We start from the raw sequence: 14,088 nt of genomic DNA on the forward strand, positions 1-14,088 counted from the left end.
TAAGGAATATGGATACACACAAGGTGTGTTTCCCCCTAATTATGAAAACTAGAAAACAGTATAGTAGTATTTAAGTTGAGAAATAACTTGAATAGTAGCAGATCATAGGAAGTTAGTGTGAAACTAAAGTAGGAAAAGTTTCCATGGCAAAGTTTGGTCTTAAAATAGGTCTTGTAAAATGGAGATTTGGACACAATATATACTCAACATTAGCTGTAAAGAAAAGCATTTCTAGTGGTGGTTCAGATTTCAACCTAGCTCTAACCCACTCTAACTACACACAAGATAGATAACACCTCCTGATTCATTAATGCTGAAATATAGTCAGACGAGGGTTTGCAGTTTTAGGGTGGTGGTGGTGGTGATACCGGCAAGTAAATTAAGAACAAAAATACAGACCTTGTTGAATGAGGGGGGAATAGTGAGGGAGAAGTAAAATGACTCATGTAAACAGTCAACAGGAAATGAGGTGAAGCATTGGTTCCCAAAGTGGCAGCTGATCTTTCAGCAGAAATTCTGCAGGCCAGAAAGGAGTGGCATGATGCATTTAAAGTGACAAAAAGGAAGAACCTACAACCAAGAATACCCAGCAAGACTCATTCAGATTTGATGGAGAAATCAAACGCTTTACAGACAAGTAACAGGTAAAAGATTTCAGCACCACCAAACCAGCTTTACAGCTGTTAATGGAACTTCTCTGGTTGAAAAAGAAAAGGCCACAACTAGAAACAAAATTACAGAATGAAAAAGCTCACAGATAAAGGCAAACATACAGTAAAGGTAGGAAATCATCCATACACAAAGCTAGTAGGGAAGTTAGACAAAAGTAGTAAAATTATACAAAAGTAGTAAAATTATCTGTCCACAATAAAAAGGTAACAGATGCACAAAACAAGATGTAAAATATTATATCAAAAACAGTAATTGTGAGGGGAGGAGAGTACAAATGCAGGGTATTTTAAATGCATTTGAAATTAAGAGATCAGCAACTTAGAGCAATCACGTATATATATAGACTGCTATTCCAAAACCTCAAGGTAACCGCAAACCAGAAAATCTATAATAGATATAAACACAAAAAAGAAGAAGGAATCCAAACATAATACTAAATATAGTCATCAGATCACAGGAGAAGAGAACAAAAGAAAGAGACCAAAGGGGACAGGGTGGGAGGGATAAATTTGGAATTGTAGATTAGCAGATACAGACTACTATATATAAAATAGATAACAAGGACCTACTGTATGGCACAGGGAACTATATTCAATATCTGGTAATAACCTATAATGGAAAAGAATCTGTAAAAGAATATATATAGATATATTCTTTAAATATCTATATATTATATATAACTGAACCACTTTTGCTGTACATCTGAAACATTGTAAATCAACTATACTTCAATTAAAAAATAAAAATTATAAAAAAGACTTAAATACACAGAATAGTCAGAACACTATACCTTTGCAGTAAAAGCAGTTCAGTATTTATTGCTGAGGGAAGGGGCTTAATTTTTTAATGCTTTGGCTTTTCAGCAGTTTTTTTTTTAATTTAAAATTCAGGTCCTTCCCCTTCTTTGGGGCTGGAACAGAGGTAAATTCTTTTAGGAAAAAAAAAGGTTATTTGGGTTAAAACACAAAAGTCTTTTGAAAGCTGTTTTTGCAAAATGCAGGTTTAGTTAGAAAAGAATGAGAAAACTGAAAGGGACTTACATAGTGGCCTTACCTATTGATGCGTTTATCGGATTAGACTACCACACCTTTGACTTTCCCTGATACGTGCATGCCACGAGATCCACGTTTGTGTTTTCTCTTTCATGCTTAGGGTAATTTTTTTGGTTTACTGAGAATAAAAAGAGATATTTCTTTTCTCCCACTCCAGCTTTATTGAAGTAAAATTGGCACATAAAATTGTATATATTTAAAGTCTACGACGGGATGATTTGACATGTGTTCTTTGTGAAATGATTACCACAATCAGGTTAATTAATATATTCATCACTTCACATGGTTACTTTTTTTTTGGTGATGAGAACACAAGGTATACTCTCTTAGCAGATTATCAAGTGTACAACACAGTATTATTAACTATAATCACCATCTGTACATTAGATCCCCAGAGCATATTCATTTTATAACTGAAGGCTTGTACCTTTTGACCAGTATCTCCCCATCTCCCACCCCCCCCCCTCCACCCCAGTCCCTGGTCACCATCATTCTGTTCTGTTTCTGTGAGTTCATCTTTTTTTTAAGGGTCCACATATAAGTGAGATTATATAGTATTTGTCTTTCTCTGTCTAGCTAATTTCAGTTAGCGTAATGTCTTCTAGGTTTGTCCAGGTTGTTGCAAATGACAGAATTTCCTTCATTCTCATGGCTGAATAGTCCATTGTATATATGTACCACGTGTTTATCCATTCACCTGTTGACAAAGAGTTGGGTTGTTTCCATATCTTGGCTATTGTGAATAATGCTGCGATGAACATGGGAGTGCAGGTATCTCTTCCAGACACTGATTTTGTTTTGAGGTCAGTGTTAGATATTTGTTCTGACACCAGGAGGCCGCTTTCTCATGCAAAATCTTTGAGTCAGGTCTGTGGAACTAGGAGTGGGGACAATGGCAAGCTTTTATTTAAGTGATGCCCCTGCTATAGGAGCTGAGCTGTTGGTGAAGGGAAGGGGTGCAGGAGCCTGTGTTCCTCTTGGCTTGCCTCTTCTCGTGAAGACCACCACCTCCTGAATCAGGGGCAAGGGTTATCCGTGCCCCAGTATTCTCAACTTCCGCATCTAAGGTAGAGCCTGTGTTTCACGGAGTGGGGCTGAGCAGAAGAAGGGCGCCCTCGGGCTCTTAAACTTAAAATTTTTGAACCCTTAATCCTCTCTTTTTTTGTTTACTTGTAAAGTAGCCTTGAGTTCCCCCCCACATTGCTGTATTTTATTCTCCTATTGCCCAACTTTATTTTCTTCATTGTATTTATACCTGAAATAATATTAATATTTATGTTTTTTTATGCCTCCTTCCCCCTGAAATGTTAGCTTTGTAAAGGCAAGAGACCTCATCTGTTTTGTTTAACACTGTTATCTCCAGTGCTTAATAAATATATACTAGCCATATGCTGGGGACTGCCATCACAACACTTGCAGTCTTGTAGGGCAGAGAGGAGGATTGTAAATAGACAGTCAACAACATTTTTCTAAAGGTGCTATGAAAGAGGAGAGTGCATTCATGGTGCTGTGATGATTCTGACCTCAGAGAATTACTTTCATTATTGTACATCAGAATCAAAACAATATACACATCTTATTGTAAGCATCGTTGCCATAGGAAGCCAACTTGTGGAATCTTGGAGCCTCTTTCTAGACCACCAGTGAGGCAATTGAAAAGTTTTGGGACTATGGCCTGGATCATAGAATTGGGTAGTTAGTCAGGTTTCATCTGGTTTTTTCTTCAGGCTAACATCAAATAGTTAACCAGAGCTACTTAAATCTTTTGTCTTTCAGATGAAAGTCTGCCTCTGGCTGTAGCAGAAAGCTTTTGATTACTACTTTTGTTCCTAATTTAGTAAAGCACGATTTTACTCGCTTATGAAGGATAACCGCTCTTCTCACAGGATTATTGAGAGGATTAAATGAGTTCATATTTTAATGCCTGGCATATTATGGGCATTCGATAAATGGCAGCTTTTGATGTTTACCAATTTTTTTGTATGCAGTGTTGCCAATTGGTAGAAGGCTTTTATCAATAATTGCCACAGATCCTTTGAATCAAAGGATTAATATAAACCTTAATAATTGAAGTACAGCCTATCTGGATGCTAGAAACTAGAAATTAGGGTGAGCAGTAATGACCACTAAAGGCACATAAGACATTTCTCAAAACATCTAGCCTCGAGAGGAGCAGAGAGTAATTACTTTTGAGCATGTTTGAACAGCATCTGGATATGTCATGCTGACCCCAGAGTACTTTAGGTGTTACGTATTAAAGAATGATTTAGTAAGAACAGTGGGACAGATGGAGATATGTGTTTGCCCCCCTATCAGCATGTTCTGAGGAAGACATGTGTGCTAAATGAGACGTGTAGGGAGATCCTACTGAAAAGTATGCATCTAGAATGAAATACTCTGGTGCCTCTCTTTTGTTTGCCACTCTGAGCTGTTATGCTGAAACCTACCTGGTGCTCCAGTGTGTCACTGGCAAAGGGGAAAAGGGAACAGGAAAATCTTACCTTGAGGTTATAGATCCCAATTAAACTCTCTTTTACTCAACCTTGATCTTCATGATGGATTAGAAATTCAGGAACAGGCAGACATGGCAAGGATTGACCCCTCTCTTATGTGCCCAAAGCTATCCTAGAACATGTCCAGCTTTCAACCTTGCCTGCTTTGTCTGCCATTGTGCCCAGTTCCCCATGCTTCAGAAATCTTCTCCTTTCCCCCATTCCCTTAGAGCAGTTGGGATATAGTAATTCTGACAAACTCCTTTCCCCAGGTGTAGTTATTTAAAAGAGGAGGCTCAGTAACACAAAGAAAGTTCGCTAACTGATTTCATTTTAGACAGAAAAACCGTAGAGAAGTAGCTCACAAGTTGGCTGTGTATTAGCATCCTTTGGGGGAGCTTTTACAAAATTTGAGAGCTCTGGATCCAACTGCCAGAGATTCTCATTTAATTGATAGTGAGGCTGGAGTTCTCTTGAAAATTCTGAGTTTCTTCAAAAATTTCCTAGGTGATTCAGTCAGAGTTGAGAAACAGCTAAAGAAGAAAGGCTCTTTGTGGATAGACCTTCTACCCCAGATGAAAGCTTATCACTCACCTGGTCTGTCTTGTTTGAGATCACCCTTGGTCAGAGGGAAAGAGAGGGTTGTAGGCTTTATAGAGGGAATAATACCCACTTTCTAGGGCCCCTCTTCACATCCCACCTCTACTAGGTGATGGAGTAAAGAAGGTTCCTCTCTCCTTGTTGAAGTCTGGAAACTTCAGTTAAAAGATATTTCCACTACAGAGAACATGGGGCTGTCTCCCCGCCTAAGCCAAACATGATCTTAATTAGTTTCCAGTCTCTGACTCCTTAGGCTGCTGTTTGCAGGGTTTCCTAACCTTTTTTTTGTGCCATTGTAATCCTTTGGTGATCTGGCGAAGCCTTGGACCCCTTCTCAAGTTAAATATTTTAAATGTAGAAAATAAAATGCATAGCATTACAATGGAAACAAGTTATATTGAAGTAGAATTATTGAAATAATAAAATTTGTACAGTAATATATGCTTCTTTACTGATATATTAAATTACATGTAGCAGTTGGTCTAATAATTTCAAAGTAGTCATAAATGTAAACAATATTTTAAGATAGATGTGAAAAACTGTAAAGTAATATTGAAGCAACTGGTTTCTGTTGAACTCACAGATACTGATAATGCTCCTGTGGTCTGCTGCCAACATTCACAATTGAAAACAATGCTAAATTTCAGTTTAAGTTTGTGAAAATAAATATATACTTTTTCTTATCCAAGCTCCTGTATACCTGAAAATCTTATATGCTGTGGTTAAGTATATTAATATTTTAGTCTTCTTTTTACAGGTGTGAAACAACAGCTTACGATTGTGGTTTTTCATAATAATAATAATAATGTTTACCTACTTGAGTATTTCCCAAGTCCCTCTTTTGATCTAAAGCTCACATTATAATCTCGTTATTCAGCATAAACTGAATGTTTTACCAGATTTAATGCAGAGCATTAGCTAGATAGCTCTTCTCTGAACTCCCAGAAATGCTAATGAGAGTGGTTTGATGTTACAGGAATACAAGCGCAAGCTAGCCAGAGTTTCCCTGGTGCGAAAAGAACTCAGGTCCCGGATCCAGAGCCTGCCGGACTTATCTCGATTGCCCAATGTCACTGGCAGCCACATGCACCTGCCCTTTGCGGGGGACATCTACAGTGAAGATTGATGACCAGTCTCTTTCCAGGGCCCAGGACTTTGCAAGAGATGCAGACAGGTTAGGTGGATAGTCCTGTAGTGTTATTTTTGTATATTGTTGAGAGAGTGACATTAACAAAAAGAAATAAGTAATTTATAAAATTGTTTAAAATGTTGGTTTGTTTACTATTTTATTGGTAAGTTAACATGACTTAGTTTAAACAAAGTGAATCTCTGTGTATTAATAAGCTCACAAATAGTGATTATTTTCAAAAGATCTTTTGTAAATTCTTTTGATTCAGGGCCTTGTGAGAAATTCCATGTTTCTATTTCTTCATGTATTTTCAAATGATTTTCTTTATTTTCTTCAGTATCTAATCACTGTATAGTATGTAATTCCTAAAGAGTAAGAACTAATCAGGAGTTCGTTGAGAATTTATTATGGTATAGTTAGGACTTGATTGTAGAAGGGACTAAGTGTTCCAACTTAATTTTCACCCTTCTTCCCAACCAAAATATCAGTTCTGTGCCTCTCAATGCCTTTGATTCCTATTTCCTAGAGGTCAGTAATTTAACAGTAAACATGGATGTCATTTTGAGAGTCAGATCAGAACCTAGAGAACTTTTCCACAATAGCACTATAGGGGTTCCATTCCAACTGCCACAGTGTAGAATAAAAGGAGTGTTAAATAGGGACCCCCTTGAATAAACTTTATTATTATTTGGATAGATTAATATGAAAATGCTTTGGAAATGTTATAAATTTTGACATTGTACTAAGAGAACAACTCTGATTCTAGAACTGATTTCTAGTTGTCAAATCAGGCTCCTTTTAACATAATTGATCCCTTTAACATAAAGCCATCTGTGGGATTAAAAGAAGTGTAAAATAATGATCCTTTATTATTCTCTTAGCCATTTAACTTTAAAAACAATAGTATTTTTAGCTTTAATATCTCAAGAACACAATATTCATTAATGTTCAGTAAAGTAGCCTGGAACATTTTTAATGTTTCCTTAAGGTTTTTGAATGACTGTATATTTGGAAATTAAGCAGTGCTACACTACAGGGTAGATCTGGTAAATATTATATTTGTATATTTAGAATTACCAAAACAAATGTACTTTTTTTTACCTTTTATTTCTAACCCTGTGTGTTAGAGCAGTTGCATGCTCTCCTGCTTTCTCTTTAAATCACATTGTTAAGCTGTGGAGTTTGTACTCACTGATGACTTAGGATGAACATTTTTGTCATTCATTACTTTACATATTAGACATTTCTCTTTTCGTTGTAAGAAGATTCAACTTAGATAGTCAATAAAACATCTTTTAAATCCCACAAGCCAGTTATGTCTCACTAGTCTGAATGGCTTCACTCTTTCTCAGTATTAGAGATTATAGCTAAAATGAATTTATATGTGAAGGAGAAGACAAATATTTATTTTTAGTAGCCAGTAGTTTTGGGAACAGTGCTTTTAACAGTTTGACCTCTCCGAAACAGAAACACAGAGAAGTAGTTCCCACATATGGCTTATATTCCAAGGTTTTTTAGTCAACTTTTGGAACTCGGGGCACATTTTTTCACAGGAACGGTAGTAATTAGATTCCCTGTGAACACTACCACAGAAAGCTCACCCAGGAATCTAATCCACTTAACCATGAATGTACTTAACTTGTAATGTGGTTGACAAATTACTGGTAGTAGATCCTGACCAACATTTGTAACGTCGCTAAGAAAATTGTGTGTAGCAGCCAGACTTACACATTGGGGTGTATGTCTGTCTTGTGTACTTCTGTCCCTAGGTGTAGGATATGTAAGAAAAAGATTCAGCATGGTGGTGGAGGGTGTAACCAATGCACAATTATTAAAACCTGGTTATACCTGTTGTAAAAGTATGCCACATAAGTTAATCTTTGTTAAAGTGAAAGCAAAAACTTGTGTATTAATTTATTTTCAGCATCTTGACCTTATTTATGATCTGCTGAAGCGTTGATTTATCTATTCAAAATACATTTTTTTCCATTTAAAACTAATTTATAAACTATGTACTCCTGGGAAGATTTGACACCTATTAGAAGTTTGTTGAAATATTTTCACTGTTTAAGACAGACTTTTGACTTAGATACTGATTTTAATGCCAGTATCTGCTCTAAATATTTATGATAAAAACGCATTATTTTTTAAAGAGCTTGATGCGATTTGTGATAAGTGATAGTACTCAACCTGAATCCTACTCCCAGTTTCACCCTTTGACCAATCCTCCACAAGCCTTCAGTTGTTGGTTGATTTACTGACTGTAAACACAAATGATATGGTCTGGTTTAGAAGTTATGTTTTCAGCCTTATGATAATTAACATGGTAAGCCTTAGCAGTAAATAGCTTTCTTTTCTAAAAGGGAGACTACATTTTCTCAAGAAATGGGGCTAGCTGGGGGTACTATAATACCAGATTCTAAATCATGAGCATTTTCTTCACTGTGTACGTGAGGCAAATCATGCATTTTTGAGTGCAGCTTGGCCTGGCCCCTCAAGAGAAAAGCATGTCGCCATACTTGCAGTAGGGGTATTTTGGTTTGAATGGATACCGTCACTCTTTTCTCCACAAACAGTGCAGAGAGCTGTCTGGAGTGGCAGTTTGAACAGACTCCCTGGCGTTCCCTCTGCTCCTTCCATCATTACAGTAAGTAAAAGAACCACATGGGGGAACCCGGGAGTCTGAGAAAATCAGCTGTGCTTAATAGCCAACCTCCCTTTCTAGGAAAACCAGTCCAGGTGCAGCTATTTTGGTACCTCTTCTCACATGCACTCTGAATCAGGGTTTTTCTGTAAGAACTCCTTCAGAATCAGCAACAGCTGGGATGACCTTGTCATCTTGATTTGCAAAATTAAAATAACAAACCTAGGTTGTCAATTGTCACTGTAGATGAGCAACTCATCTATTATCATTATTGAACTGGTTCTGAGAAATCTTTAGAAAGAAAACACTCAAAAGTACAAATTAATTAGGAAAGTTAGAATGTCCTTTCTGAATTTTCCATTCAAAAAATTTATATTATATGAAATAACATAAAGCTCTATACTGCTTTGTATTCTATTAAGAAGTAGCTCCTAAGATGTAGTCTTGTTTAATAGTTGTTGCACTGTATCAAAGCTTTTTAAAGTGTAAATCTAATTCTTCTCTGTATAGAAAGGGAGCATTGTGTTACTTACTGAATTTATTTATACAGAGCATTTGTTGCCATCTGTAATTCCAGCCATCCACACATGAGTCTGTTCTGAGGTGGCAGTAGCACACGGGAAGATGAAATTTCCCTATTTCTTTACCCCTTTTTCTTTGGTGGTATCTGATGACAATATAAGATGTTCTTAATAAAGTTTTACGTTCTTTTTGAGATGTGTAGATTATTTTTGTGAATTTGTTTAATTGGATATGGGGTGGGGAGGGAGACATTGATGGACTGGGAGGGAAACAAAGTACTGGAAGTGTCCAGCAATGTTACCGTGGAGAAACTGCCAAAGGAGATTCTACTTGCTTGGTCAATGAGAACCAAACTTGAGCGAACATCCGAATCACCTGGAGGGCTTATTAAACTATAGGTTGCTGGGCCCCACCCCCAGAGGTTCTGGGATAAGGCCTGATAGTTTACATTTCTAACAATTTGATGCTAATGCCACTGAGTTTAGGGACCACATTTTGACAACCACTGCTCTAGAATAACTTTCAAGTCCGTGACTTGCTTCATGATTTAAAATTCCAGGTAATTTCAGGCAATTCCAAGTAATAAGATAATAAAGTATGGGTTTTACAGTTCTGTATATAGCAGGTTCCTTTGGGCAGAGAACGAGACCATATCTTGTTTTGTGACCTACTGCACAGAAGTAGTGCTTTTGAGTGAACAGATTCACTTGGTACCTTGAAATCCCTGGAGTACAGGTCCTCTCACCACATCTTGAATTTAAAGCAGAATTGGAAAATACTAGAAATCTGAGGGAATCTCTAGGGCAGTGTTTGCCAAACTCCTTTCATAAGACTCACTTGGGACATTTGCAAAAAGGGCACACACCTCCTGAATCAGAATTCTCTGTGATTCTTATCTAGACAGTCTGGGAGGTCTAGTCCTTAGGCTAGTGCCCCTGGTTCTCCATTCCTGGATGGCCTCTGGTCACTTTATCTGAATCCGGGTGCTTCCCATTCCCATTCCAATTTTCCCCCCTTGCAGCAGTAGGTTTTATACAGTGGGACCTGTATCCAGAGATTCTGTTTCAGAAGATATGGGATAGATTTGGAAATCTGCATTTTAAACAAGCTACCAAGATGATTCTGATGCAGGTAATTCTTGACTGCACTTTGAGAAACAATGCCCTGCAAAGCAAATTATGGTCTATAACATACAACGATGGTAGGTCACACATTTATGGTACTTACTGTACACCAGGGCTGCTCTAAGCACTTCACATATTCTTTGCGATAGATGCTCTGATTATTCCAGTTTTACATATGGGGAAGCTAAGACACAGTGTAAATTCTGTGTGACCCTGAGCAAGTCAAACGGTGAAGCTGGGATTCAGACACAGCTCCAAGTTTGACTCTGAGCCTGTGCTTCTGAACCACTACATAATGCTGCCTGTTATATTGATACGTTGTGTAGCAGCTCCATCATCACCATATCCACATTTTGCATAACATGTGAAGTTATAGTGAAATTATAACATGCAAATATTCAAATTAAAAAGTAACATCTTAGCTAGAAGTGTGGTGAAGGAGGGGAGCTTATGAAAAGATATTTTACGCAGTTGTCTTGTGTGTTGTTTTTATTGAGGTAAAATGTATGTAACATAAAATTCACCATTTTAAAGTGTACTCTGGCATTAAATACATTGATGATTGACATTGTGCAACCATCACCACCATCCATCTTTAGAACATTTTCATCTTCCCCATTTAAAACTCTACCCATTAAACTATAACTCCCTATCCCTCCAGCCCCTTGCAACCATTTTACTTTCTGTCTCTATGAATTTGACTTCTCCAGGTACCTCATATAAGTGGAATTATAAAATATTTGTTCTTTTGTGCTTGGCTTATTAAACTTAGCATACTCTCCTCTAGGTTCATTCATGTTGTATCATGTGTCAGGATTTCCTTTTTTTGTTTTTAATAAAGTTTCTCACCACAAACATTTTTTTTTAATTAATTAATTAATTTATTTTTGGCTGCATTGGGTCTTTGTTGCTGTTCGGGCTTTCTTTAGTTGCATCGAGCGGGGCTACTCTTCGTGGCAGTGTGAGGGCCTCTCATTGAGGTGGCTTCTCTTGTTGTGGAGCACGGGCTCTGGGCGCACAGGCTTCAGTAGTTGTGGCATGCAGGCTCAGTAGTTGTGGCATGTGGGCTGTAGAGCGCAGACTCAGTAGTTGTGGCACATGGGCTTAGTTGCTCCGTGGCATGTGGGATCTTCCCGGACCAGGGCTCGAACCCGTGTCCCCTGCGTTGGCAGGCGGATTCTTAACCACTGCGCCACCAGGGAAGCCCTTGAATTTCCCTTCTTTTTAAGGCTCAGTAGTGTGCCATTGTATAGATATAGAATGGAATATTTTGTTTATCCAATGGATATTTTGTTTATCCACATTTTGTTTATCCATTCATCTGTTGATGGACCCTGGATTGCTTCTACCTTTTGACTATTGTGAATAATACGACTATAAACATGGGTGTACAAATATCTGTGCAAGTCTCTGCTTTGATTTCCAATTGCTTTTTTCAAAGCAATTATTTGTATTCGTATCAACGAAATAGAGTTAGAATGAACTATTGATAGGGATAGTCTAGACAACATTTTAATGAATACCTACTATGTTTAAGGCATGCTGTTAAATCTTGTGAGATATACAGAGATTATTCAACTGCATGGCTGCTTTCAAAAAATTTACAATCTAGTGGGAATGTATACAGTAACAATTTTTAGAACTGACCAAAGCTTGCTTTTATTTTTAAACTAACATATTTCTTCCAAGCCAGTGGTTCCATAGGCCAGCATTATTAGCCTCAGCTGGGAACTTCTTTGAAGTGCTGAAGTCTCAGGCTCCAGACCTACTGAATTAGAAAATCTAAGGTTGGGGACCAGCAATGTATCTTTTAAACAAGCCCTCTAGGTAATTCTAATGCACACTCAAGTTCCAGGTTTGTTTTGTGTACCACTGTTCTAGGCATCCAACACCTTACCTCAACACTTTATTCTCAAGTATGGGAAAACTTTAGAGGGAATAAAAGGACTTGGTCCAACAAAAGCAATTGTAAAAAAGTGTGCTTTTCCTGACAAGCCAAGGAATGCTTTTTATCTGCCTTATTTCTACTCTTAGGAACCCCACTCTGTCCACCCTGGCAAATTTCTCCATATTTTCTTATTTCATTTCTCTGTCTAGTGCATCTCTTGTCATTCTTCTGAGGGTAGTAGAGTGAAGGAGAAACAGTAGTGCAGTCTGGGCTCTGATCATCATCTGCCTTATTTAAAAGACTGATTAGCCCTTGGTATAATTACACCACCACAGGTTTAGCCATTTTAATTGCTGAAGTCCCTGTGATTTTATTTCCAGCTTGTTGGATGCCATCAAAAATGAAAACTGTATTTTACTGCCCTTTTTATAAATGGATCACTGACTAAAATGGAATGACTAAAGTGAATTTTAGAATTACACATTTCACATTTGAATTCTATGCATCATGGAAAAGGTAAAAAATTGAAATTTTGAATTAATTTAAGTGAAATTGTTATGCAGAGCCATTAGCTTATTCAGATATATCTAGAAAAATTCAGTTGTATTGGTATTGTTTAGTTTGGTTGATTGTCTTAAAGTCATATTTCAAATATACAAAGGAATGTTTTTTTAAAATAAAACGTGTTTATGGAAGTACAAGTTAAACAAGAAATTCTAAGAAGTTTAAATCATATATTAATACATGGCTTTATATTACATTAGTATTTAGTGTCTCCTTTTTCCAGCTCTTGATATTTATGTTATAAAATCTTGTAATACTTTTATGGGATCGAGTTCCTAGCAGAGAGCTCACAATGCTATTTGATTCTTAAGGGTCTTTGCATAATTTAGTGATAACTGCCATAAGGTGGTTGTGGTTTTGGTTGTGGTTTTGTGATTTGAACTGTTAGACTGCAGCTGAAGTGTGCTTAACAGAGGGAAATTCAGTTTTCATTCTTCTTTTTGAGCTGGTATTTGAGCTCTGCAGGACCTCAGGCACACTTCATGTCCATGTCCAGTTCCTTGTACCTTTGTCTAATTGATAGCTCTTGATACCCTATCCTAGTCATTAGCGCTTAGCATTCTCCCTGTTAGAGTTGCTAGTCTCTCCCTACCTTGGCTAGCATGATGAAGAAAGACTAACTTCTTTCTAGTTCCTTTGTGTTTTCTTCCTTGCTTTTATGTGCATTGATGGACAGAGCAATTACAATTGTGGTAAAGTTTTACATCAACAGAATAAAGCTCTTGGGCTTCCCTGGTGGCGCAGTGGTTGAGAATCTGCCTGCTAATGCAGGGGACACGGGTTCGAGCCCTGGTCTGGGAAGATCCCACATGCCGCGGAGCAACTAGGCCCGTGAGCCACAGCTACTGAGCCTGCGCGTCTGGAGCCTGTGCTCCGCTACAAGAGAGGCCACGATAGTGAGAGGCCCGCGCACCGCGATGAAGAGTGGCCCCCGCTTGCCGCAACTAGAGAAAGCCCTCGCACGGAAACGAAGACCCAACACAGCCAAAACTAAATAAATTAAAAAAAAAAAAAAAAAGAGTCAAAGCCTATCAAGACAGGGCAGAAACAAGATTTAAAAAAAAAAAAAAAAAAAAAAAAAAAGAATAAAGCTCTTTTTCTAGTTGGGTGTAATTTTCCCACCAAGAACCAATAAAAAGCGAACTACTAATGATGGAGCTTATTGATTGGTTAAAATATAATTTTTTCTTAACCAGCAGGTTTTGCAACATGGCTTAGAGCTTTTTTTTTTAAGGCTAGTATGTTTTTCAAAATGTATGACTTAGAAATAATATTTAAACAGAAAACCTAATTATTTTAATATAGTGGAAGTGTTTTTAAGGGCGTTTTTAAAAAGCTCCATATTATTTAAATTAGTTTAAAAATCCTTGTAGTTATACAATGTAACAATTGGTAATTCAA

At 37.4% G+C, this 14,088-nt stretch overlaps 1 protein-coding gene across 2 annotated transcripts in view; it reads left to right on the plus strand.

Moving 5' to 3' along the window:
* Positions 1–8,901, plus strand: part of RPRD1A (regulation of nuclear pre-mRNA domain containing 1A) — a 71,071-nt gene extending 62,170 nt beyond the window's left edge. The window contains exons 7-8 of one of the 2 annotated variants that reach the window (XM_061169376.1): positions 5,793–5,990; positions 8,522–8,901. In XM_061169376.1, the coding sequence (XP_061025359.1) occupies positions 5,793–5,942 (150 nt within the window). In that variant the 3' untranslated portion in view covers positions 5,943–5,990; positions 8,522–8,901. Of the gene's footprint in view, positions 1–5,792; positions 6,207–8,521 lie in introns of those variants that run through there. The other variant, XM_061169375.1, reaches the window with a different exon arrangement.
* The last annotated feature ends 5,187 nt before the right edge of the window (positions 8,902–14,088 follow it).

The sequence above is a fragment of the Eubalaena glacialis genome, chromosome 15 (assembly GCF_028564815.1).
Source record: "Eubalaena glacialis isolate mEubGla1 chromosome 15, mEubGla1.1.hap2.+ XY, whole genome shotgun sequence".
NCBI classification, from domain to species: Eukaryota; Metazoa; Chordata; class Mammalia; order Artiodactyla; family Balaenidae; genus Eubalaena; species Eubalaena glacialis.